The sequence below is a fragment of the Prinia subflava genome, chromosome 6 (assembly GCF_021018805.1).
Source record: "Prinia subflava isolate CZ2003 ecotype Zambia chromosome 6, Cam_Psub_1.2, whole genome shotgun sequence".
Taxonomy (NCBI): domain Eukaryota; kingdom Metazoa; phylum Chordata; class Aves; order Passeriformes; family Cisticolidae; genus Prinia; species Prinia subflava.
The window spans coordinates 6,381,072-6,406,284 of NC_086252.1; the positions used below are offsets into that span (position 1 = coordinate 6,381,072).

The following is a 25,213-nucleotide window of genomic DNA, read 5'->3' on the forward strand; positions in this document are numbered from 1 at the left end:
ATTATCACTCCCGTTAATTGGCTTCCAAACATCTCCTTCACGGATTCCCCAAGACAAGTGCTTCCCTGGGCAAACTACACCGTGGTTCTCCCAGATCCCCTCAGTTTTAGTTCGAGGAGCTGTGTGGCCCTTGGGTAGCTGATTTGGAACAAAGACATGGCCGTTTCTCTATATCCTTTCTCTGGATATGCTCCAGTCCCTCACTGTCCTTGTCACGAGGAAACTAGAGGTAAAAAGGCTAGAACCCTACACTACACTCAAATTCTGGGTTTACAAATGGATTTCCCTGGATGCTTTTCACAGTACCTGTACCCCAGGACACCGGTGTATGCCGGAGGATACGGGATGGACAACTCAAAAGTGAGTGACAGCCAACAGCTCCGTAGCTGGGCTGCCTTCCGAGGAGTCAAGCAGCTAAAAGTCCTTCATCCTGAGCAGCCACTTCCCCACCCTGCCACAAAACATGCAGACCCAGGGTGTATAAAAACTAACCCTAAGCCTACCCTAACCCAAACCCCATCACCATGGGTGATCCAGATCAGAAAGATGTAGGAGCAGCAAAGCCCAGCTGGGATGGCCTTTTCCAGCCCCAGTGTTCCTGGAGCTGTAGGTTCTTTAACTCTCCCAGCCCTAGCCCTAACCCACACTCACCCAAGCCAGGTTACTCCATCTTGTTAGGGCCAAAGTAGCTGGGTTTGTTCCAGTCTCCACGGCTGCTGCCTCTTCCCCTTGAAGGGAAGGGTTCAGGAGCAAAGGCCTCATCTAAAAAAAGAACATGGAGACATCTGTGAGCATGAGATGCTTTCAAACTTGTGTTGACTGTTGCCCAGAGAAGCTGTGGCTGCCCCTGGATTCCTGGAAGTGTCCAAGGCCAGGATGGACATTGAGGCTTGGGACAAGCTGGGATAGTGGAAAGTTTCACTGCCCACAGCAGGAGGTGGAAAAAGATGATCTTTCAGACTCCTTCCAACCCAAACCACACCGTGATTCTGGAATAGAAAACATTCAGCATTGCATTCTGCACACAAGTACTGGTTATGAGAGCACAAATCTGGCAATCCAAAAAAAAAGTATAAACCTCAGTAGGGCCTGGCTTGGCAGGAAAGTGCCCTCCCTGCACCCTCAACTAGACACCCCTCTGCAAGGGAAAAACCAGTTGCCCATGACCTGGAGCAAACAGCTGATCTTTCATGTTGTCTTCTCCTTCAGACAGATGACCTTGAGATGTTCCAAGAGGAAAACATAGGTCAGGATACTCCAGCATGGCAGGACTGGCTTACCTTCCCTACGAGCGCTGCCTCGCCTGTCGGGGGCCATCATGGGCACATGCATCATCTGGAAATCAAAGACATTCCTTTAAAAACCTCACCTGGCAAGAAGTGCCACCTCTCAATTTCCTCAGGCACTAGATGGTCACTAAAGCAATTCCAAACCTCATTAATTTTGCTGAAAACAAGATTGTTGCTGGTACTCCTGCAATCCAGGGGTTGGACTCTATGATACCCTCAAACTCAGATACTCTGTGATGCCAGCCTCAGTCAATCACAATTCCTTCTCCCATCCAAATACCACCACAGGTACACCAACACCTCCTCAGCCAAGCTGAGATCCCCTGAGCAGAGTTACAGCTCCACAGCAAGAGCTACAGCGCACTTGTTGCACCCCTCTGCAGGGGGAAACACTTTACATTTCAAGTGCAGCAATTCCCTTTGGCATTTATTCCTTATTAACATTGCAGGAAATATATTCCCCAGCAGGAATATTGGCAACCGCACTGAATTTTAAGTGATGGTTAAGGAAGACTTGGGGGAAGATGTCTGCTTGTAAAAGCAAGTGTTTGTGCTGAGTGCCCTGTTAAACAAAGGTTATGCCAGCCCACAGAGGACTGACTGAACATCCCAGACTCTGTTACACATTCCAGTGCTTCACATGCAGTCTTTCTGCTCTGCAGCCAGGCTTCCTGGGGTGCACTCGCCAGCCAGCTCTGTACAGAGATTTTTAGGAAAAAAAAAAAATAAATGAAGAGCTAATTTGGCAATTCAAGCCAAGGAAATGTAACAAAGAATCCTATTTGCTTACAAGGTGGCTGGAGAGGGACTTTTCACGTGGATTTGTAGTGACTGGACAAGGAAGACTTGCTTTAAGCTGAAGGAGGGTAGATTTAGATGAGATATTGGGAAGAAATTCATCCATGTGAGGGTGGTGAGGCCCTGGCACAGGGTGCCCAGAGAAGCTGTGGCTGCCCCATCCTGGGACATGTTCCAGGGCAGGTTGGATGGGGCTTGGAGCAACCTGGGACAGTGGAGGGTGTCCCCACCAATGGCAGGAGACAGAACAAGATGGGCTTTAAGGACCCTTCCAACACAAACCATTCTGTGATTCTACAGTTCAACTTCTTCATTTAGCTCCCTGAATTTTCCAAAAATAAAAGCCATCCATATCCTTGCTTGTTAAATTTTGTTCCCTCAATCACAACACCCACTGTAGAGCTGTGTTCTAAGTGCAGACACACAAGTTCAAGAGTCAGTTCATGGATAAACTGGACACTGGCACAGTTTGAAAACAGCCAGCAGGAATTCTCAGGTTAGGTCAGCATTGAATAACACCCTAAAAACCAAAAAATAGCTCAAAAAGGGAACAAAGATCTCAGCGGATCAAATGTCCTGGGATGGGCTGTGCTGACATGCTCAGCTGGGAGCTCCGTTTGGGAAGAGAAACAGAGCCATAGGGATTTGTGTGTGTCCAAGAAGTGCCAGTCACTGTTCTCCAGGCTCATAATCAGTGAAGGAAGTGCTGGGGTTAATAGATGTTCCAGACTGCCACAGACAGTCACACTCTCCGAGGCAAGGTCAGAGCTCTCAGCTGATGGAAAGGGAAGTGTTACAGCTGACGGGCAGATTTCAAACTACAGCCACTTTCCTGATCCAAACCTCCAGCTGCAACAGGAGCACACACAGACACCTGACTTCTTGTTAAGAGAAGGTAAGCAGAATTTTCACTCCTTCAGGGCGCAAAAATGGGTCTTCCCACTCCTTACCTCCTCACTGCTCATTGATTCAGAGCTGAATGTGCTTCGGTGGCACCGCACGGTGATGTTGGCAATCAGCTCCCCGGAGACTTCCACAACACTCCTGCAGGAAGCAGTGGGCTGTAACAGAACAAAACAGACCCAATCTCACAGAGCCAACATCCAATACAAACCCTCTCATGGGAGTCTCACTGGTGAAGAGAACCCACAGAAGGAGTTAAAAATCAAATTCCAAGAGAAAGAAACCTGAGAACGATTATACATGACTACACACACGTTACTGCTCCACAGCTATGTGTTTGTTGTACAAACCTCTGAGCCTGCTCAAGGTAGGAGAAAACCTCCACATCCTTTTCACAACTCAGCACAAAGAGAAGGATGGTGCAGGGCTACACCAATGGCAGCTCCAGCACTGGAGTTAAACTACCCTTAAAGATGTTGTCTCTCCAATTGGACAAGAAACTGCAGCAAAGCCTGCACTCAAGTTTGGAAAACACATCCTCACACTAACATACTGCCCCAAGAAGAGGGGATGGTGTCAGTTTAGGATACAGGGATAACACCGTAGCCGCCAATATTTGCGTTTTTAAATGATAATAGCAAAGCAATAACCAACAATTCTGCGTGGTGCTGTCTACACACACACATAAGGTGCTTAGCTCCAGAGCAGAGAGGGGATTTGGGCCAAGTAACTGCACAGAGAAGTCCAAACTCAATGTATTTCCACCAAAGCTGGTGATTTAGGACTCAGAGAGTCCAGAGACGAGAGCAAGAGCTGTATCAAAAGCCTTTTTATTTCAGGCTGAGAGTGAAGGATCTGAAAGAGATCAGCACTGCCAGCACAGAGGGGGGATCTGCACTACACAGGAAGATAACCTTTTATGTGGTGCCCAGATAGGTAAAAGCAGGTGAAATATCAGCTCTTCTACCCTCCCATCATAGAGAACAAGCCATTCCTTCTAGGATTTGGCCCCAAAAGAACACATACCTTAACTACACACTGCTCCCAGACACAAATCCTCTTTTCAGCTCCCTGCCCTCCCCACTGACCAGGTAGAAGAGTTTCCCACCATTGACCCTTCCCACCTAACACCCCCTCCATGCTTCAGGCTGTATCAAAAGCAGCCAGCCATTCCTCATTTCTCAGCACCAGCAGCATTGCAGCCCATCCTGAGATCCTGCACGGAGGGCAGGATTCCCGTTCCCACCAGGGGCACTTACCACGAAAGGTCCAGTTTTGAAGTCACAGGTGAAGGGATCTCTCCCCGAAGCTTTGGTGCACACCGTCTCACGGATGTTGAACTGCAGATCTAACCCATAAGTATCACTGTCCCACATGTTCACCTGGTGGACATGTCAACACAACACATCATTAATCCTTTTTGATTATTCTTTTCTCTTTCTCGTAGTCCAATCGGTGCTTTAGCTCAAGATAGGAGACTTGGGAAAAAAAAAATAAAGAAAAAAGCAATGCCCCCCAAAAAACCCCAACAAACAACAAATTCCCACTACTTTGAAATACTTGGGGATTTTAATCCAAACTAAATGAATCTGTACGTCATCTTGACATTAATTCTTGCAGAAGACTTGATACAGGCCACCTATAGCAACAGAAAGGTTCTGAGGGTGTTCAGGAGCACGGACATTATAACTTTGAACTAAGAAGTTTTAACTCCTTAATTTGGGGAGTATCCAGTATAATTTTGAGCATCACAAATTAAAACAGATAGTGGCTTCCTGCTTGCACTTAGACTCCAACAGATTTAAAACAGAATTGGTGTGTAGAGACAGATGACATAAATACAGATTAGAGAAAGAATCCTGAATTGTAGGGGTATTTAATCAGCAAAGAACTTCAGATGAACCAGGTTGCTTGATGCCCAAAGCAAAGCAGTTAGTTGAAGATATGCAAAAACATCACTTTTGAACAAAATCCTACAAGGCATCCATCAAGGACTTCTACTCTAGGCATGAAAAATCTGAATTCCTGAAGTATTTTAATTACAAACTTACATACAAAAGATATTTAGGTTCCTAATGCCATAACTTCAGATAACAGCCCAAACCCACCCTCTTTTAAGCAGCATCAGAAAATTCCAACTAAATCTGGGTTTCCAGGACTGGGTGGAAAAGAGTTTTCCATCCCAGCAAAGCCCATTTCAGGTAAAGGATCTCCGTTGTCTGCATACTTACTCCCATGACTCGGCTCCTGACAACACCATACAGGTTTCTGCTCCATGACTGGGAATTGATCCGTGCAATGGAAGCATTGAGAGCCTCTTCTGTGATAGGGAGGTCATAGTCATATGCTGGAAACCCTGAGAGGGAGGCACAGTTCCATCAGAAGTTCATTGTAGGTTTATATTTTTCCCCCCAAAACCACCCTAAGATGGAGGACAAGGCTGCAACTCACCTGAGCATGAGAAAACACTCAGTGTGAGGAGTAAAATTAAGATCTTCATAGTGTGTTTTTCAAAATCCTCCAGTCTTTTCCCTTTCCAAGCAAGGATTCCCAGGGCATATCCCTCTGCCTTTATATAAATGCAGCCTTGATCCTACGCCTGACCTTCCCCCTCCAAGCTCTGCTGCGAACATTGCACTTTAAACGGAATTGATCCAGGGGTAAATATTTGTTGTCAGCTTTTCTCCATTTTGCAGTAATTCTCTGATAAGCGATGGGCTGCAATGCCTTTTTCCCAGGACTGAATTCCCCAGCACTGAATTCCTGACATGTTCATAGCCAAAGGCAGAATGTAGTTAATTTCTAGTTAATAGTGTTCTCTTTTAGCCATTAGTTTTCCATGAGGTCAGTCAATTCTGTCCTTAGCAGTGCACCCAAGACTTTTGTGTCTTGGCAGCTATGGGAATACACAAGACAGAGAGTCAAACAGACTTGATTAGCAAAGCTGGTTTGATAACCAAGATGCCATGGCAAGAACAAACAGAACTGTGAAAATACAGGAGATGGGATGAAACCTGCTTATGGGAAGAGAGAAGATTCAATCAACTTCTAATTGTTGTAAAATGCATGAGTTTTCTGTGTGATTTTTAACCTGATTATTGTAGTAGAAATTATTAACCTGCCTGAAATAGTATATAAGCTTTTGGGAAACCTGAGTAAAATCGAATTCTGATCACTGAATCAGTCTTCCTGTCTCTCAGCCATCGCCAATAATTGGTGTTCCGTGTGACCGGAGAAGAACCGGCTATCTGTCGGCAATCGGCGACGCCCCTGGAACTGATCGTGACGGTGAAAGAACCGCGTTTGGGCCCACAATCATCTGTACACTGAGACGTGACAGGTGAGCCAGGGGAACTCAAGGTATGGGACAGGTCGTGTCCAGCGAGAGAGATGTTAACAAAACCATGCAATGCTTGCCGAGCAAGCATAGCTCCCCCATCCTTAAGCAGAACCTTAAGTCGTTCCTACGATGGGTGTCACGCATGTTCCCCGACACCACCCCTTCCTCTGTTCTTACTCTCCGCTACTGGGACAAGGTCGGCGTAAAGCTCTAGAACCTGGCTACACTGCCTGGCCACAAGCCAGAGTTACGCCTCTTTCTGCATGGAGGGCGGTCATGGGCGCAATTAAAAAAGAGGAGGGGAACGAGGCAGCCTGTGATAACCACCCGGAGGCCGTGCTAGACCAAAACCTGCCCAGGTCCCGCTCCCCGTCCCCCATCTGCACCCCCTCCCCGACGAATGCCAGAAATAGACCCCAGCCACCACCTGCAGCCCCACCGGGATGCCACCAGCAACCCCAGAGCCACCAAACGCTGATTGCTTATGGGGCCTCTGACTCTAGCAGTGACAGAAAGCCTTTCGACCCTGGCCCCAAAAAAGATCTGGACTTATTCCCTTCAAATATGCGTAACAACTGGTTAAGGATAAAAAAGAAAGCCCTTAAAGACAGAGACTTTGCCTTCATTTTGCTAATCAATGCCTCTTCAAGTTTCACCAAATGGCCAGCTTTAACAGCAAATCATCTCACAGCACAGGACAGCAGTGAGTGCAGACACAAGTCCCACAGCCAACCCAGCAGCTGTCACAACCAGAACCAACCTTCAGCTTCCAGTCAGTGCAGGCCCTGCCCACCACACCATCTCCGACCTACGTCCTGCAACCCCGGAGAGCGCCGGATTGGACATTTCAACCCGTGATACAGTAACGTTGACCAATTGCTCAGTGTTTTGTCTCCCCACAGGAATTTATAGACCTTTGCTACCAGGTCACCATGCTTTGCTTTTAGGTAGATCTTCTACCTCAGTAACAGGATTGTTTGTTTTACCAGGAGTTATTGATTCTAACACGGTTGGGGAAATAAAAATCATGGCTGGGACCCCACAGCCCCCCTGCGTGGTCCCGGCAGGGAACAAAATCGCCCAGCTTGTACTTTTCCCAGCAGCCCCCTTATCCACACCCCGGATAGCTAATCAGAGGGGAGGCGGGTTTGGTTCAACAGGGGTACCACAAATTTTTTGGACGCAGCGCATAACTCCTGAATGTAAAGAGTTAATTTTAACCAGACTCATTGACACACCTGATATTAGTCTTATCTTCCGAAATCAACGGCCTAATGATTGGCCATTAATGCCTGTCCCCTAGGTCCTCTCAGGGGTGGGTGGAAAGAGTCAAAGCTATCAAAGCCAACACCTGGTACAGATCACAGGGCCTGAGGGAAGAGTAGCTACTGTCAGGCCTTATGTGTTGTCTGCACCGCTGATTTTGTGGGGGAGAGATGTTCTATCTCAATGGGGAATTTTTATGCAGTCAGATTTTGTATAAAGGTCATTGAAATGCGCGACTTTAACCTAGAAAGATAAAAAAGAGGAAAAACAACAACAAAAACCAGTTTGGTAAATTAATGTCTCTCAAGTTCTTAACAGGAAAGGGGGAGCCAAGGATGACACCCCTGCTGAGAAGACTGCAGAAAGCTCTTTTATATTTTCAGTCTTTTAAATTGTTCTGATGGACTTTAAACAAACGGTTACAGCCTTTGAGTGAGAACTTAATGCAGAACTGCTTCTCTCCTTCTCTTGTTTAGTTTGTCAGCAAACCTAGGTTGAATGCAAATGTGTTAGATGTAAGATACTGTAGTACTGTGCGTCTCATAAAAGACAAGGTATTTGCTGTCAATGTGATCCATTAAGATGCATCAGAAATAAGGCACAAATTCAACAATTAATGTGTGTATATAATTTTGATCCACCTGAACAATTAGAGCGCAGTGTCATACCCTGTCCCCTGTAGGTTTACTGATGCCATTTAAAAGGAGTTCCCAATTAAAACAAGATTGAATATTTTTGTAATTTCCCCATTAGCATTAAAATCCTTGGTGAGAAAAATTGCATGTCAACATTTCTAGGATTCTTAAATACCAAAGATGCCTGGATTTTAGAGGCTCAGAACAATCACACCAGGTTTTAGTTTTAGACACTACAGAAAATGTCTCTAGTCTTCAGCTATGTCTTTACATCAGCATCTACTCCTGGTGATTACTTTAGGCAGGAGCAGCAAACCCAAGCATGAGCCCAACAGGATACTCCTGTGTTCTCATGGTCTGCACAGCACTAACTGGGTATTATATCATGGATTTGGGAGCCTCAGGGGGCACAGGAAGCCACAAAGACTTGGGGATGCTGAAATGGACAACCTGCTGCCTGTGCCTGGGCTGCACAGGGCTGAGCTCCAACTGGATGATCTAACAGTGGTTGAATGGACCTACCATGGCCCATTGGAGACTCCTATTCCTAGTTCTGTGAGCTACAGTATTCAGCTGTAAGCAGCTGATTTTTTCATGTTCACTTGAAATCCAGGAGAGGAAAAGGTAAACATGGAAAAGTGTTCTTCCAATTCTGGTGACAGCTGTGCCTGCACACCACCTGTGCCCATGGCAGGATGGTTGGAACTGAATGATCTTTACGATACTTTTGCAAGACAAAGTGCTCTGGCATGCTATGATTCCCCAAGCGGAGAGCAAAACTGAGCCATAGAAGTCTCTGCTTTTCCTCAGTGCCTGCTGCTTCTTTCTTTGTTCCAAGCAAGTCCAGGATTTCATCTCAGAGCTGAGGCATGTGTCTTCAAAGTGATTGCATGGAGGAGAGGGAGGGCTGCTGCAGCGCAGGGCTCGTGCCCCATCACAGGCTCTCTCACGACAGCACCAATGCCACTGCCTTGGGATGCCTGACTTTGCAAGGTGAGTCTGCCCTCAAGCACAGCCATCAAAGTCAATCAGGAGCACAGGCTGCAGCTGAAGCTGCCAAGCGTTGCCATGAGGCTGGCAGGTCAAGACAAACTTATTGTGGCCAACTCTGCTGAAGCCTTTGGCCAAACCACGGGCAATTGTACCTACCATCTCCCCTGGTTTGGCATCCCGGGTGGTGCAGATGCCTTGTTGCGCATGTGCTGCTGTTCCTGTGCACACTCCGGTGCTGTTTCTGTGGGCTCCAGAGCCACTTGGGCAGCAGCGACTCTGCAGTCCTGCTTGAGGAGACATCATGGCCCTCCAAATGGTGGCAGCAGCTCTGCAGGCTCAGAGCTCTGTGTCAGGGTGGCCTTGGTCATCCTGGCCTGTCACCTTGGCCTGGACAGCCACCAGCCCTGCCTCTGCCCAGTGCCCCATATTGGCAGCACCCAGTGGCTGTGCCCTGGCAGTGTCCCCCTGCCCTCCCTGTCCCCACTCATTCCAGCCTGGGCACCTCAGGGGAGTCCCCACCCTCCTGGTGTGGTGGTGTCCCTGCCTGGAGGGCCTCTGCCGCAGGCCTGGGAGATGCTCTGGGGAGATGCCAGAGTAGCTGAGTGACAGGAATAAGGTGGCTGCCTGGAGGTGGTTTATGGCCTCTGACATGCAATTCCTCAAAGCCTCCCACTGCCCCAGCCCCTCAGGATCTCCCCCAGCGCAGCCAACCTGCCCGGCAGCAACGGTGCAGCCCCATAGGAGCTCCAGACAAGCCCCATCAAGAGGCACCTCGGAGCCCTCAGCAATCCAGCCAGCAGCACACGGGCAGGAGGACACAGATGGCCGTTCCCGGATGGCACAGGCCATCTCCAGGCACCGGTGTCGCAGGGATCCCCACAGCTCCGGCCCCCGCCCACCCGCCCTGTCGGCAGTACAAAGGCTACAGAACAACCACTGTTACAAGTAACAAAATGTTTCTGATGTTTTTGAAAAGTATAAGTTAAACTTGTTATAAATAGCCGAATGTTACAAATATGTAAGTAACGATTCTAAAGCTTATATTCTTGGGGTTGTAAATCAGTGAATGTTTCTGCAAACGCTGGGAGTGTGAAGGTGGAAAACACCTCAACAGATGCAGGCAGCATCCAAACCACGAGCCTGGATTGGTGGAAACAACAGACCAATCACTTGACGCCCTGGCAGAATGATTGACTCAGGATGACTCTTGTTATGAACCAATCAACGCCCACAAAACCAGCCAATCAGGGAGAGGATCCTGAGCACCCCAATCAGAGAAGAGCACGAATGGTTAAAAGGGGGCATTGGGACTCTGCCAGTGTTCTCCAGCGGACCCAACGTGTCCAAAGGAGCACCCAGTGTATTGAGTTGTTATACGGTAGGTTTTTTTTTTTTGGCTTGTCCCGTGGAGTCTGGGTTTATCCTGGGCTCCCGTCTTTGGTAGTTGTTTTTAAATAAACGAAGAGGTTATTTTAATCCATCCGCGTCTTGGCCTCATTCGTAACACCACCAAGGGCCAAGGGGCTTGTGGCCATTTTCCCTGCAAGACTGCACGCCTGGGCAGCTTGCTGAGCACAAGCACCCTTTACCTCTCTTCCCCTATGCCCTGCAAAACCTGGACAGCAAAAAATCCTGGGAGCCTATCTATTTATAACACATTCTATATTTAAAGATTACAGAAAAACAGAAAGAAGAATGATCTTAAAAAAAAGAAAATGTTTGTCTCTGGTGACCCCAGCAGACAGAGCCTTCCAGATCAGCCCTCTGCAGAGCTCCAGCAACACAGCCAGGCACTGCCACATAGACAAGGCCGTTTCTTCCATGCCCCGTGGAGCTGATCTAGCAGCTTCCGCAACATGGAGTACGGCGCTCTCTGCACCGCCCGGAGGACAAACGCTGTTTCCATTGCCAGGTTTCTGATGGCATGGCTGCTGTCACCTGCCATGTCTTCAAGGGCTGGAAAACAGAAGAAAAGAGAGTCATAGCTCTAACCAGCCGGCACCCAAGGACAGGCCCCTGCCAGGGCTAACCCAGCCCGCTCTTGCCATGGCCAGGAGGTAGCAGGCACCAATGGGATCAGCGCAAAGCTGCTGGCCACAAATCCCTCACTTGTCCCTGAAATGCCTGAGTGCCCTGCCTACGCCATTCCTCGTGTGCACAGGGAGCAGAGCCCTCCGTAGCAACGCCTGGGGTAGCAGCTTCCCTGGCCAGCCCCCACTGACAGCCCGCTGCCCTCACTCACCCTCACAGATGAGCTGGAGCTCTTCCTTGTTTCCCCTCAGGTGCCGCCCGGCGATCCCTGGGAACACAGAGCCTGTCACGGCCCCAGCGGCACAGCTCGGTGCCAGAGGCGCTGCCAGCCCTGTGGCCCCACGGCCTCCTGGCCCGGCACGGCTCAGCCCGGGCCCTTGCCGCTTCCTGCCGCCCAGGGGCGGGCACGGCTGCCAGAGGGCGGCAGCAGCCCCGAGGGCAGGCGGGGCTCCACGGCGCCGGGCCCGGAGGCCGCTGCCGGGGCAGCAGCCGGGGCTGGGGCCGAGCTGCGGCGGGCCGGGGAGGGAGCCCGGGCTCGTGGCTCACCCAGGAACCTGATGGCCGCCTCCCGCACGGGCTCCTGTGGGTTCTGCAGGTACGGCAGGGCCCGGCGCAGGTGCTCGGCCGCTCGGCTCCTGTCCTCAGCCAGCTGGAGAGAGCGGCAGGAGGGAAGAGTTGGCGCGGGCTCAGCCCCTCGGCCGGGCTCTCCCTGCGTCCAGCCCCAGCCTCCCCTGCCCGCACAGCCCTGAGGCCCGGCCAGCAGCCGCAGGCGCGGGGCTCTGGAGGGGGCAGAGGGTCGGTGCTGCCCGGGAAGCCGCGGTGTCACCTCGCCCCACAGCCCTGCTGGGCCAGGTCTCCATCGGCACCCGGCTCGGGGCCACAGGAGCTTGGGCAAGCAACCTGGTGGCCCAGGGAAGAGAGCAGCGTGTGGGGTGCAGGCTGGTGCCCCTGGGTGCAGCACTGGGCAGGGCCCACAGCTGCCAGCCCAACACACACTGAGCAACATGCTGAGAGGGCTTCTCCCAGCTGAGGCTGTTGCTTCCAGGCCCTCCTTACCAGGCCCTCGCCAAACCTCCATGTCTGATCCACCTGCAGCATCTGTTCAAGATCCTTCCTCTTCAGGAATCTGGCTGAACAACGCAGCGTTTCCCGAGAGGCCTGCAGAGCAGCAGACACCCAGAGATGGCCCCAGAGTTCAGGGCACAGGACTGTCCCAGTGCCAACGCCAGGAGAAGGTTGCAGACTGCAAGGCTCCAGGGTAGGAGACAGCTAAGCCCCCTCCCAGGGGAAAGCAGCAGCTCCCAAGTCCTGACCTCAGCCACACCCTGGTTCTGGTCATGGCAGTGGAAGGAGAGTGGCAGCAGGCTCTGGCGCACATGTGACTTCAGGGCCTTTCTTCCCTCTTCCACTAATAACACCATCATCTCTTGAAAGACAAACATAGAACACAGCTGCACCTGGCTATCATCCTGTGTGAAAGGAAGGAAAAAAGACCTCAGCATCAGCGGCTTCTGGCCCATCTGGGCACCTGCCTTCAAATCCACAGGGCACCAATTGTCTGGGCAGCACCCGGTGGCCATGGCTCGGGGCACAGAGCCTTACGCTGTCAAAGAGTGGCAGGAGCGCCTCAGCCAGCCTCAGAGCAATGGGGCTGGCTATTGGGGTGCCATTATACTGCAGCAAATATTGAAGTAGAACGATGGTCATCCTGACAATGTCGCTATCCTTTTCCTGCAGGAACTCTGTGAGGCTTTCAGTCAGCTTCCACATTTTTGTGGCCTGTGTGGAACAGAAGTCTGTGAAACCCTACCCTGCTGATGCAGGGCTCAGAGGCCAAAGGCCTGTCCTGAGCACTTGGGCAGCTGAAGTGGGAGGCAGTAGAGCGGGCAGCAGCTGCCTCAGTGCCCGAAACTGAGCCCAGCCAAAGTGACTGTGTTACCCAGCCCCACACTACCCACCCGGCTTCAGCTGCTGCTCCCTTCTTACCATCGGAGGCTTCTTGCCGAGAACCAGGAGGCCTTTGAGTGCCAAGTGATGATTCTCCCTGCACTCGCTCCGCAGGCTCTTTGACAGGATCTCCAGAACAGTGTCACTGCATTCACTCAAGTCCAGGCAATCTAGAACCTGAAAGGCAGCAGGGGACCCTGCCAGCAGGAGCCCAGAAGTGCACAAGGCCGGGCCCAGGCAGCGGCACATGGCACGGGCACCATCCCAGACAGCTGCGGCTACCAGATGGCAGAGAGCTGGGAGGAAGCTCAGCAGGTAGCGCTGGCCTTCAGGCTCACCTCCACAAGGAAAGCCAGGGCAGGCAGATCCCAGCGTGGTTCCTGTGTGCTGAGCAGGCAGAGCATGTAGTGTGTGATCTGGGAACATGAGAGTATGGACGCCAAAGACACCTCTCTGGCAGGAGAAAAAGCAACCAAGATTGTGAGCCAGAGGGACAAACCTCTCCCAGGACTGACTCCCAGAGGTGTGATGTTTCACCACTGTCCTGTAAGGGGGTCCTAAGCCACTTGGGAGGTGCTCCTGGACATCCTCCTCTCCCAGAATCTCTTGTCTTTTTGGCAGACCCTCAGTGCCAAGGCCATCTGGCCCACAACCACGGGGACTGAGTGGGGCAGCCTGGGCACTGGGAACAAATGCCAGAGGCAGGGGGGAGAAGGGGCTCTCACCTGGCCAGCACACCCACAGCATGGAGGTGGGTGTGTGCACAGAGCAGCGTGTCCCAGCCACGCTTGCGTTCTATTGCCACCACCACATTCTCGTATTGCATTTGGCAGAGCAGGGACTTCAGGGTCCGCAGTGCAAACCTGTGTGCAGAGCAAAGCCCAGGTCACGCTGGGAGCACTGGCTCCTGCCCTGGGGATGTGGCAGGCACAGGAGGACTGGGATGGAGCACCTCTTGGGGCTGGTGGCAAGGCCGTGTTGCTCCTGGCATGCCTTCCAGAAAGTATCAACCTCCTCTGGCGTATCCAAAGTGCTGAAGAACACTTGGAAGAGCAGATGCACAAAGAGGTGGGGGAAATACATTGTCACCATATGTGGGACAGAGAGCATCCGGAGCATCTTCCACATCACCACAGTTGCCTGCAAAGGGCAAAGCATCCCGAGACAGCGCTCAGTGCCCTTGTGTCTGTGTGGCAGGGCCCCAGCGTGGCAGGGAGAGGCCAGGGGAGACACAGGGGGAGCACCGGGCCTGGTGCCCCTGGAGCTGCCCCTAGGCCAGGTTTCATCCCAGCGCCTGAGGCAGGGAGATGCAGTGGGGGAAGGAGGGTGGAGAGCTGCTGGAGAGGCAGCCCCGGGGTGAGCAGAGGCCAGTCCCAGTAACTCACAGCCAGGGCAAAGACACCCCTTTTGTCCCCATCAGAGGTGCACGTGCTGTGCTCTGGCCAGTTCTGCAGCACATCAAGGAGTAACAGCAGTGCCGGCTCTGCACTCCTGGGCGAGCACATGATCGTCTTCCACATGGACATAGCAGGTCTGTGGGGTCAGAACTCTGTCTCAGGGGGCTCTCACACACATCACCATGGCAATGGCAGCACTGGGGAGCTGAGCTGGCTGCCAGCTCTGCCTCTGCCCACTGCCCTTCACCAGAAGTTTTCAGGCAGCCCAGCGCTGTGGGGACAGGCCCCTGAGGAGCAGGGAGGGAGCCTGGCAGGAGGCTCGGGGCCTGACATGCCAGGGCTGGGGAAGAGAGCAGCCAGAGGGCTCTGGAATTCCCCTTTGGTCAGACACCTGGGACAGACTGTCCAGGTTAATGGGCTGGGGAGCCCTGAGCCCTCTGGGCAGGTGGGCCCCATACCTGTCACACGATGGGGCCACACGCAGGAGAGTCATCACCACATCAGCGGGCTGTGCCTCGGTAAGAACCAACAGGGCCCTGGACAGCCTGTGCTCAGAGTCCTCATTGGCCATGAGCCACTGGTGGATGTACCTCACCAAGGCAGGCACCTGGAGAAGGCACAGGGAGACTTGGAAAGCTGCCAGAGGGAGTAATGTCTCCAGCTTCCCCAAAGAAGTGCTTTCCTTCCCACCACACTGCAATAGACTCAAAGCCTCACAGGACTAGCAGGCGTGGCTTGGGAGGACAAGCAACACCTGCGAGGCTGCTTACTTGTTTTTGATTGTAAAAACCCTCCTCTACAAACATATCCAGCAGGGCAGCACTGGTCTTGGTTTTGAAGAGGGGCGGGTATCCTTGGACCCCAGTGCCGATGGCGCTGGTCTCTTCCTTCCGAATTCTCTTGATGAATTTCAGAACCAGCTGTAGCAGAAGGGCAAGAAGCCAGGGATGTTGCGTGGAGCATTGCAAGCGTGGTGCTGGGCTGAGCAGTGACAGCAGCCCAGCCCAGGTGGGGATGGCTGCAGGTACCTGCGCTGTTCTGCGGAAGCGGCCACGGGCGGGCTCCTGCTCTTGTGTCTGGTCCATGGCCGCACCTGGCAAAGAGCGAGCGCAGCCAGAGCTGAGGGGCTGCAGGAGAGGCCGGAGAACAGAGCCCAGCCCTGCGCTCCCCAGGCAGGGACAGCCCCGGGATGCCCCAGGGGATGGAGCACGGCCACTGCAGGGTTCAGCCTTCGCGCCCCTTCTGTCCTCTCCAGGGCCACATCCCCAGGGGACAGGACGGGATTGGATGGGATGGGGCTTAGTTGGCTGCAGGCACCATCCCTGTGCCCAGCTCTGCCACTCACCCTCCTGCGGTGGCTGGAACGGCTCCACCTCTTCCATCTCATGTGCTGGGGCAGCTCCAGCTGGGGCTCCTTCTTCCTCCTCCTCCTCCATCCAGGCCAGCTTGGGCACTCTCAGGGGTCTCTGCTCCATGTGAGCCACTGGATTGATGGCTATTTGTAGGAGAGATGCCTTGGAAAACCTCCAAGACAGCAAGTCCTGCAGTTGTGCCTGGAAGGCGCCTGCAAGCCTGAAGTACTGGGAAGAGTACAGGACAGCAAGTCCTGCACTCGGGTCTCGAGGGCTCCTGCCACAAGGACAGGAGACTCTTCCTCAAGGATTGTGCCTTCGAGGGCACCGGCGGCAGGGATGGGAGATGCCTGGGGAAAGCCCCGGGGCACCAATTGCCACGGTCTGCCCTCAAGGGCACCTGCAGAAGAGAAGCCTCGGAAAGGCCACAGGTCAGCAAGTGCTGTGCTCTGGCCTCGAGGTCAACTGCAGGAATAACGCCTCAGAAAAGCTCCAGGTCAGACAGGAATGAGTGCGCTGTGGGAGGACTCCTCTCAGCACCTCTCTGTCCTGTCCTATCCTGTCGCGTGCTCCGAGCACTGTGGCGTGGCTGCTTCACTGCCAGCACCGTTGTCACCACGTGTCACAAAGGGCCTGTGTGACACCCTGTGCCATTGCATCCCACGGTGACCATGCTGCACCGTGTCACAAAGGGCCCTTGCACACCCTGCCACCTGTACTGGGGCCACATCCTAGCCCGCCCAAAGTGGCCTTGATGTGAAGGAATCCCTTGCCCCAAGTGTCTGAGACATCCCCACAGGATCTTTAGGAACGGCTCCAACCATCAGCAAACGCTGCCCTGCTCTGTGGGCTCAGGGCAGCAGAAGGAGCCCCCAGGGCTGCCAATGCAGCCACAGTGGGAAGGGCACGGAGCCTTCCCCAGAAGCTGGCACGGCCTCCTTGGGACACGTCCCGGCTGGAGGACATCCTAAACCTGCGGGTGTCACACAGACGAGGAACGTGTGGGCCAGGGCACAAATGCTGCTCTGAGCCCTGGGGCCAGGAGAGCACTGAAATCAGCAGGTGTGGCAGAGTCCCACCCAAGCAGACCTGCCACACCCTGAGCCCTGGCAGTGTCCTCTCCTGTCCCAGAGATCTGTGCCTTGGTGGGTTTCTCTGCTAGAGGCAGCCAAAGCAAACATGCATTTGGGGGCTGTGCTCCTTTTCCAGGGGCTGTTGGCAGGAGGGCCTGGAGCTATGGCTGGCAACTCTTGCTATCTGTCAGATGATGTTGCTCCTTTCTGGAATGATGTTTTTAATGGGAGGCATTGGCAGTAGCACCAGAACACCATCAGCTGCGGGATTTCCCAAGGCATTTAGTTTGTACAGAGACACTGTGAAGTTTCCTTGTGGTTTTTTGCCTGCCTTTCTTGCATTCTGGAAAAGAAAGAATCTGCCCATCCTCTGATATTCCACGCTCCAGTTCTGTGTGTCTGTGGCTGCTCATGTCCAAACAGAGCTGTGTCCCTGCTGAGCATGGCAATGGACGGCCACAATCAGGGAGGTCCCCAGTGAACATTGAGGCAGACACGTGGGGAAGTGCAGAGGATAGAGATAACCCTGGGAGGAGAAGCTGCTCTTTGTCTCTGATTATGGTGCTGATGTCCAAAAACTAGGCAAGAAAACACTGCTCCATAGTATAAGGCCTATAGAGCAGGTATTTGTTTATTTGATGCCAGGAGTGAGGGGCATTGCTCCACTACAACCTTACTCATCCTTTTATACAATTTTTACATTATGTGCACATTATACTTTCATATTGCAACATATTTTCTAATCTCTGATTATGTAAGCCCTTGTAGCACAGGCACAGTTTCTGCATCACAAGGTCGTCAGCCTCCTGGTGATGGTTTTGGATGAAGGCTCATAAGTCTTCCACACCCTTGAACTTTCCAGCCCTGCTTCCTGCTTATGCTCTCTAGGATTGTCTGCTTAAATAGCCAGTGGTTAGCTTTTGCAGTTAGCTTGTTCTACTAAATTTGCTGATTTTTAAAAAGTGCTTCCATTCACATACCCTGTTACAAAGTGGCTTCTTCTTTCTGCACAGCTACAGCTTTTTTGCGTAGCTCAAGCATTATCTCATTGCTTTGGCATCAAGTCTGCCCTTTCTTTTATCCTTTGCAAATTCTTTTGCAAGTATAGTCTTTTTGTGGTCTCAGAATATTTACCTGTTTCAGTCCTGTATCTCATTTTATTTTGCTTCCAGTCATGATACATGGTGGTAGTTTGTTCACAAGACCATATGAAATATTGGCTCATCATGCAGGCTCCTAAGATTCGTATTCCAATTCCTAAAGTTCCTCCAAGAAGTTGTTTAAGCCAATTGTTCCCGTTTGAGACAAATTTAGGAGAAAACATCCCAAAAGGGTGTCCCCTCTAAAGAGTTTTAGCAACCCCTCCCCCCATGGGTTCCTACAGATTTGGAAAAATTTCCTTGGAGAAAGTGAAAAATACCTGTTTATTTAACAGGCATGAAGAGAATGAACAGTGGTAAATAATAAAACCTCTCGCTGTGAAGAAGAGATGACAGATTCAGCATCTTTCTGTAGGTCTGGCTCAGTCCCTCTCTGGCTGGGATGCGCCGTGGGCCCTCCGGGCTGTGGTGTGGGAGGGGGCCCCCAGCGATGGAGTTCCAGACCAGAGCAAAGCTGAACAGTTCCAGAAAAAGAAGCCATGGTCCCAGGAAAAACTCCTTGGCCTCAGGGTACTAGGAGAGCCAGCAAAAAAGCAAAGGAAAACTCCCGGTCTCTCTTCCTCTCTCTCAAGAAAGCTGAGAGCTGGGAAAAAAACAAGAGCTTATCTGTGTTTTGAACACAGGCAGCAAAAATTCCACCCCTTCACCCACCCTCCTCTGGACCTAGTTTAAAGCTACAGGACCCATTTCTGGACACAGAGCAGACAATATTGGACACACAGCATCATAAAATCATCCTAGGACACCAGTTCAGATTAGGTAGCCAAGATGTTGGAGTTTTCAACAATTGCTTACTCCAAGACATATCGTCTTTGGTTACCTCAGGGAGTCCTTTTGCATGTTGCCAAATGGTATGGGTATGTCGGAGTCTAGAACATCCCTCTGGCCACCCTGGAGGGTTTGGAGACCGGACAGGGGGGTCTGGGATCTGTACAGGGGGGTCAGTTAGACCCACACAGGTCCCAGGAGGACACTGCCTCTGATCCCTGTCCATGGGAGTGAACACTCACATGCAGGAAGAATCACAAATCCTAAGAATTTGAAATAAGTAGTGGATAGTTTATTATAGAATATAAATATAGAAATTAGGATTCTTAGCATATGGGGCTGAAGAGACAAGATGGAGGAATTGGGGAGTGGCCCCTGTCTTCCTTGTTCTTGTTCTCGTCCCCCATCTTGTGCTGAGTTGGGTTTTAAAGATTGGTTTAGAGTAGAACTGACATGTTAGTATAGGTAATAGGTATTGGTAAAATTTTGTAAATAAAAAATACGTCTCGGACAGTGGTTGGGTCAAGGGGACTGTACATAAGGTACGGGGCTCTCTGATCCGCCCAGTCCGCCGCGTGTCCTGCTCTGCGGAGACACCTTGCAGAGCTGAGAAAGAACTAAGATAAGGTACCCTGCCAGGGAAGTGTTTGGCAGAGCTGAAAAAGGACTGAGATAATGAAGAATAAACAACCTTGGAAATGTGCACCGGCGGACTCAGTTTGTCGTCTCTACCTCTGGTGTGAAACACTTAGGGCAAAGAGAAGACTGAAAATCTTATTACCTCTGGGAACAGCAACCCAGAGGAAACTCCTAGGGAACAGCAACCTTGGGAGACCCTTATTACCTTGGGGAACAGGAACCCCAAGGAGAATCTCAGGAAAACTACAACCCTGAGATGGGTATCCACTGCTATTTGCCCTGATTGATCTATATAAGTGCAACAACTGGTATGAAGAATACAAACTCCTCCCATTTGGGCTGTTATCATAAACAACAGCATGCGGTTTTGAAAGACTACTTTTAGTGAGTTTATTTCATTTTGTAATCTTACTAAGGCATCTGCTGTTGAATTAGCAATCAGTTCTCTTTTGGCTGAGGTGTTTGAAATTGCCTTTTCCAGTTGTGCAATTTCTAAATTCGGGAGCAACGCCCTAACACAAAACAGCGAAACCTAGTGCTGTATCACACCAGTGGGTTATTGGGTGTTTTCTCAGTGAGTCTGTTCTTCCATAATCCTCAAATAGTACCTGTCATTTCATTCGTTTGATTTATAACCTGTAACTGAGGGATGAGGTATCCATACCATGGTATGTTGGCCAGTCCAGTTACCTGGTAATTGCTTTAATGCTATCCCATTCCCTCAAAGCCACCAAAGCCACCAAGATGCATCAGGAAGACTGGTATTAATTCTCACAGACTCGTTTCCAGTATGTCTGTCTAAAAGACAGTTTCTCTACATTGAGTGACGTTGACCCACCCAGTTGTGTTACTGGAAAAATTGCCGAGATTTGGTCCAGAGTTGTTCAGCCCTGTGTAGGTGACTGACTCGTTGATAGGTAGTAATTGGAAAAGGGCCTTTCCCAAGGAAGATCCTGCCTGTGTACACTGAGCACTAGTACTGTGTAAGCTCTAGGGGTTTAAATGTGACCAATTGCTTGATGGTACCCCCATTGAGGCAAGGTTCCATTGTTGCACCTCTCCACAAAGCCAGCAATCCCTGAGTCCTGTATAATCAACTATGGTTCCTATCAGTGTTCCTATGTAGGTGTTAACATCGAAGGCAGTGACAGTATAATCAATGAAAAAGACAATGGAATACAATATGAATGTAATGGTTTATGAGTGAATTTCAGTTTCAGTCCATGATCCCCGACAGTTTTGGACATGCGGGCTTTAGTTGGTGATTTCTTCACCAACTAAAGCAACTACCTGAGTAGCTGGGGTGTTGGCTGCAGTCTGAGGGGCTGGGGTAGCTGCTGATTTATCTCCCTGCCTCCCTGCCTCTATCTGCTGCCCTACAGTATCTAGCAGCGTGTGATAAGCATATGCCAGGGCCCAGCTTATTGCAATGAGCTTTTTCTCCTTAGAGTCATCATGGCAATACTCTTCCAGATATTTCCCCACCTCATCTGGGTTCTCAATTTGTTCACGTGAAAATTCCCAAGCTAGGGGATCAGAAAATTCCTTCAAGGTTCGGCCCATTCTCCCTCATTCTCCACACACCCAGGATTTTCCATGACTGGATCTACTTTTGGGTCTATTTCTGGGTCAGGGGTCTTATCAGCCCCTCTGGAAATCTCAGACCTCACTCTAGACAAGCTACAAACCATACAGAAGAACCAGAAGTAATACCAGGAAGGTGGTATCTTTAATATTCAGGGGACACTGAACATTCTCAAAAAGTGATGTAACAGATTCAAAAGAGAAGAAGGAAAGGAAAGGCTGAAAAGCTTCATCCCCTACTCCTTCTCTAACAAACTGGGTACAATTACTAAAAAATCCCCAAAACATGCTACTGGAACTAGGACGCAGGGTAGTACGAAGAAACCACAAACCACACATACCTGGCACAAACTCCAGTACCTTTATAAACTTCCTATAAATCATGATCACCGAGCCTAACAAAATAGCAATCTTAGTTCATGCACCTCTTGTGTAAAAGCTATGGGCTAGAGACAACATTGGAGCTATTTCCAGATAAGAAAACAAACCTAGGGACCAGAGACGTATTAAAACCTCAAAAAAGCCTAGGGAACAGAAACACAAGAAGGACTCCCGTCCTAGAGACATTATGAATTCAAGCTGCAACATGGCTACTGTTTTATCCCCACACAAAGTACAACCAAAATGCAATCAATAATCAAAACAAGTTTTTTCCACTCTCTCAAGCCCTGCAGTTGGGAACCAATAACAAAATGTATTGTCCTGGTTTAGGGCAAATTTGGGAGCAAACCTCCGAATAGGGTCCCTCTGGAAAGCAAACGCAAAAGGCCCCTCCCCCCAGCTGGTCCGGGAAAAGAACTCCCTTGGAGAAAAGTGGAAAAAAACGATTTATTTAACAACCAAATGCCCACAAGCATAAAGAATGAATAATATGAAACAAGAAAACCTCTCGCTGCTCCGAACAGAGATGGTAAACCTGAGAAAATCCTTGCCATGGGTGGCTCGAGTCACTCAGTTCTTTATCAGTCCCAGGCCCTCTGGAGCTCCAGGCCCGGTGGGCTGCAGGTGTGAGCCCTCGGTGCTCCTCTAGGGTTTTCAGTCCAGAGCAGATTTAAAGAGTCCCAAGAAAAAGGAAAAAACCAGTCCTGGGAACTTCTCTGCCCTAGCTAGCTAAACTAACTAAAAATCAAAAAAAGATCTCTGTCACAGGCGCCGGTCTGTGCTTCAGACGAACACAGTCCAAAGAGAAGAATGTGTAGGAGAAGAGCTGTTTTTCAAAACAAACTTGGTGCTTCTTCGTTCCTTGCTTTGCTCTCAGAGCCACTCTTAAAGGCACAGAACTCAATATACAGCACAAACAGAACAGACGACTGGGGATAAAAGCATCATAAAGCCACCCTAGGACAATAATAAATTTATGAGATAAGTTTCTATTTCAGAACTTATTTTTCCCGTATCCTTTGTATGCCTTGGATGTCAAAATTGTCATTTCAGTTCCCTCCTTTCCTATATGAAACCTACTGTGATTGCCGGTAGCTCTAGAGATGTGTTCTCTTCTAAATGTGTGAATGTAATAACAAAATCATGTTCTCTAAGGTCTAAATTCTGGAGTGAGTCTGTGTCCACTGCTGCACCCAGGGGTGCCAGCCTGTGCCCCACATGCTGCTCCCTTCCCTGGGCCGCAGGGAGAGCCCGGCCGAGGGGCTGAGCCCGCACCAACTCTTCCCTCCTGCCGCTCTCTCGAGCTGGCTGAGGACAGGAGCCGAGCGGCCGAGCACCTCCGCCGGGCCCTGCCGTACCTGCAGAACCCACAGGAGCCCCTGCGAGCGGCGGCCATCAGGTTCCTGGGTGAGCCACGAGCCCGGGCTCCCTCCCCGGCTGCTGCCCCGGCAGCGGCCTCCGGGCCCGGCGCCGTGGAGCCCTGACTCCCTGGTGTGCCCAGTATTTCGTGTCAGCACCTTCAAGGAGGGCAAGGGGACCCTGCAGGGGCTGTCCACTGGGTGCTGCCAATAAGGGGCACTGGGCAGAGGCAGGGCTGGTGGCCAGCCCAGGCCCTCATGGCTGTCCAGGCCAAGGTGACAGGCCAGGGTGACCAAGGCCACCCTGACACAGAGCTCTGGGCCCTCAGAGCTGTTGCCACCATTGGGAGGGCCACGATGTCTCCTCCAGCAGGTCTGCAGAGTCGCTGCTGCCCAAGTGGCTCTGGAGCCCACAGAAACAGCAACAGCATGTGCAAAGGAATGTGCACTAGAGGAGCAAATCTGCTTCCAGCACTTCCCTTGGCTGCTCCTTCAGGGTGATCACAGCATACTCAGAGACAGAGAACAGCTTCTCCTCCAAGAATTATCCCTACCCTCTGCACTTTCCCAATGCACCTGATATCAGCTGCTGACCAGAGCAGGATACACAGAAAATGCTCCATTAAACCTAAGGCTTAGCTATTTTTTTATTCCAGAATGCATGAAAAACGTGCAGAAAAGCCCAAAGAAACATGATGGCGTGTCTGTAAATGCTATTTATCCCATGAAATTCAGTAGCTGTTGGTGTTTTTGTGCTACTGCTAATCACTTATATGGAAAAATATCATTCCAGGAAGGAGCAACAGCATCTGACAGATACCAAGACTGGCCAGCCGTATCTCCAGGTGCTCCTGCCAACATCCCCTATAGGAAGGAGCACAGCCCCCAAGGCATGTTGGCTTTGGCTGCCTCTGGCAGAGAAGCCCCCAGGGCACAGGTCTCTGGGGCAGGAGAGGACACTGCCAGGGCTCAGGGGGTGGCAGGTGTGCTTGGGCAGGGACTCTGCCACACCTGCTGATTTCAGTGCTCTCCTGGCCCCAGGGCTCAGAGCAGCATTCGTGCCCTGGCCCACACGTTCCTCGTCTGTGTGACACCCGCAGGTTTAGGATGTCCTCCAGCCAGGACGTGTCCCAAGGAGGCCGTGCCAGCTTCTGGGGAAGGCCCCGTGCCCTTCCCGCTGTGGCTGCATTGGCAGCCCTGGGGGCTCCTTCTGCTGCCCTGAGCCCACAGAGCAGGGCAGCGTTTGCTGATGGTTGGAGCCGTTCCTCAAGTTCCTGTGGGGATGTCTCGGACACATTGGGGGAAGGGATTCCTTCACATCAAGGCCACTTTGGGCGGGCTAGGATGTGGCCCCAGTACAGGTGGCAGGGTGTGCAAGGGCCCTTTGTGACACGGTGCAGCATGGTCACCGTGGGATGCAATGGCACAGGGTGTCACACAGGCCCTTTGTGACACGTGGTGACAACGGTGCTGGCAGTGAAGCAGCCACGCCACAGTGCTCGGAGCACGCGACAGGATAGGACAGGACAGAGAGGTGCTGAGAGGAGTCCCCCCACAGCGCACTCATTCCTGTCTGACCTGGAGCTTTTCTGAGGCGTTATTCCTGCAGTTGACCTCGAGGCCAGAGCACAGCACTTGCTGACCTGTGGCCTTTCCGAGGCTTCTCTTCTGCAGGTGCCCTTGAGGGCAGACCGTGGCAATTGGTGCCCCGGGGCTTTCCCGAGGCATCTCCCATCCCTGCCGCCGGTGCCCTCGAAGGCACAATCCTTGAGGAAGAGTCTCCTGTCCTTGTGGCAGGAGCCCTCGAGACCCGAGTGCAGGACTTGCTGTCCTGTACTCTTCCCAGTATTACAGTCTTGCAGGCGCCTTCCAGGCACGACTGCAGGACTTGCTGTCTCGGAGGTTTTCCGAGGCATCTTTCCTACAAATAGCCATAAATCCACTGGCGGACATGGAGCGAAGACCCCCAAGAGTGCCCAAGCTGGCCTGGGTGGAGGAGGAGGAGGAAGAAGGAGCCCCAGCTGGAGCTGCCCCAGCACATGAGACTGAAGAGGTGGAGCCGTTCCAGCCACCGCAGGAGGGTGAGTTGAAGAGATGGGCCACAGGACAGATGTTGCCTGCAGCAGGCTTGGCCACATCCCATCCAATCCCATCCCCTGGGACATGGCGCTGGACCGGATGGAAGAGAGGCTGGGGCTGAACCCCGCAGTGGCCGTGCTCCATCCCCTGGGGCATCCCGGGGCTGTCCCTGCCTGGGGAGAGCGGGGCTGGGCTCTGTTCTCCGGCCTCTCCTGCAGCC

The 25,213-nt window shown here is 51.6% G+C and overlaps 1 protein-coding gene and 1 long non-coding RNA gene across 3 annotated transcripts; both read right to left on the reverse strand.

Annotated features, from left to right (window-relative positions):
• Nucleotides 1-661: 661 nt before the first annotated feature.
• Nucleotides 662-4,461, reverse strand: SPP2 (secreted phosphoprotein 2). Its single transcript, XM_063399789.1, has 4 exons — nucleotides 4,250-4,461; nucleotides 3,038-3,148; nucleotides 1,286-1,335; nucleotides 662-746 (listed from the first exon to the last, which is right to left on the reverse strand). The coding sequence occupies exons 1-4, from the start codon at nucleotides 4,364-4,366 to the stop codon at nucleotides 662-664; spliced, it is 363 nt and encodes a 120-aa protein (XP_063255859.1). The 5' UTR covers nucleotides 4,367-4,461.
• A 6,408-nt stretch (nucleotides 4,462-10,869) lies between these two features.
• LOC134551943 (uncharacterized) lies at nucleotides 10,870-16,077 on the reverse strand. 2 transcript variants are annotated; one of them, XR_010080722.1, is made up of 3 exons: nucleotides 12,569-13,072; nucleotides 11,467-12,413; nucleotides 10,870-11,180 (listed from the first exon to the last, which is right to left on the reverse strand). It is a non-coding gene; the product is annotated as an uncharacterized LOC134551943 (long non-coding RNA). The 2 variants fall into 2 exon arrangements; XR_010080721.1 differs by having other exon boundaries at nucleotides 11,467-16,077.
• Between the last annotated feature and the right edge of the window lie 9,136 nt (nucleotides 16,078-25,213).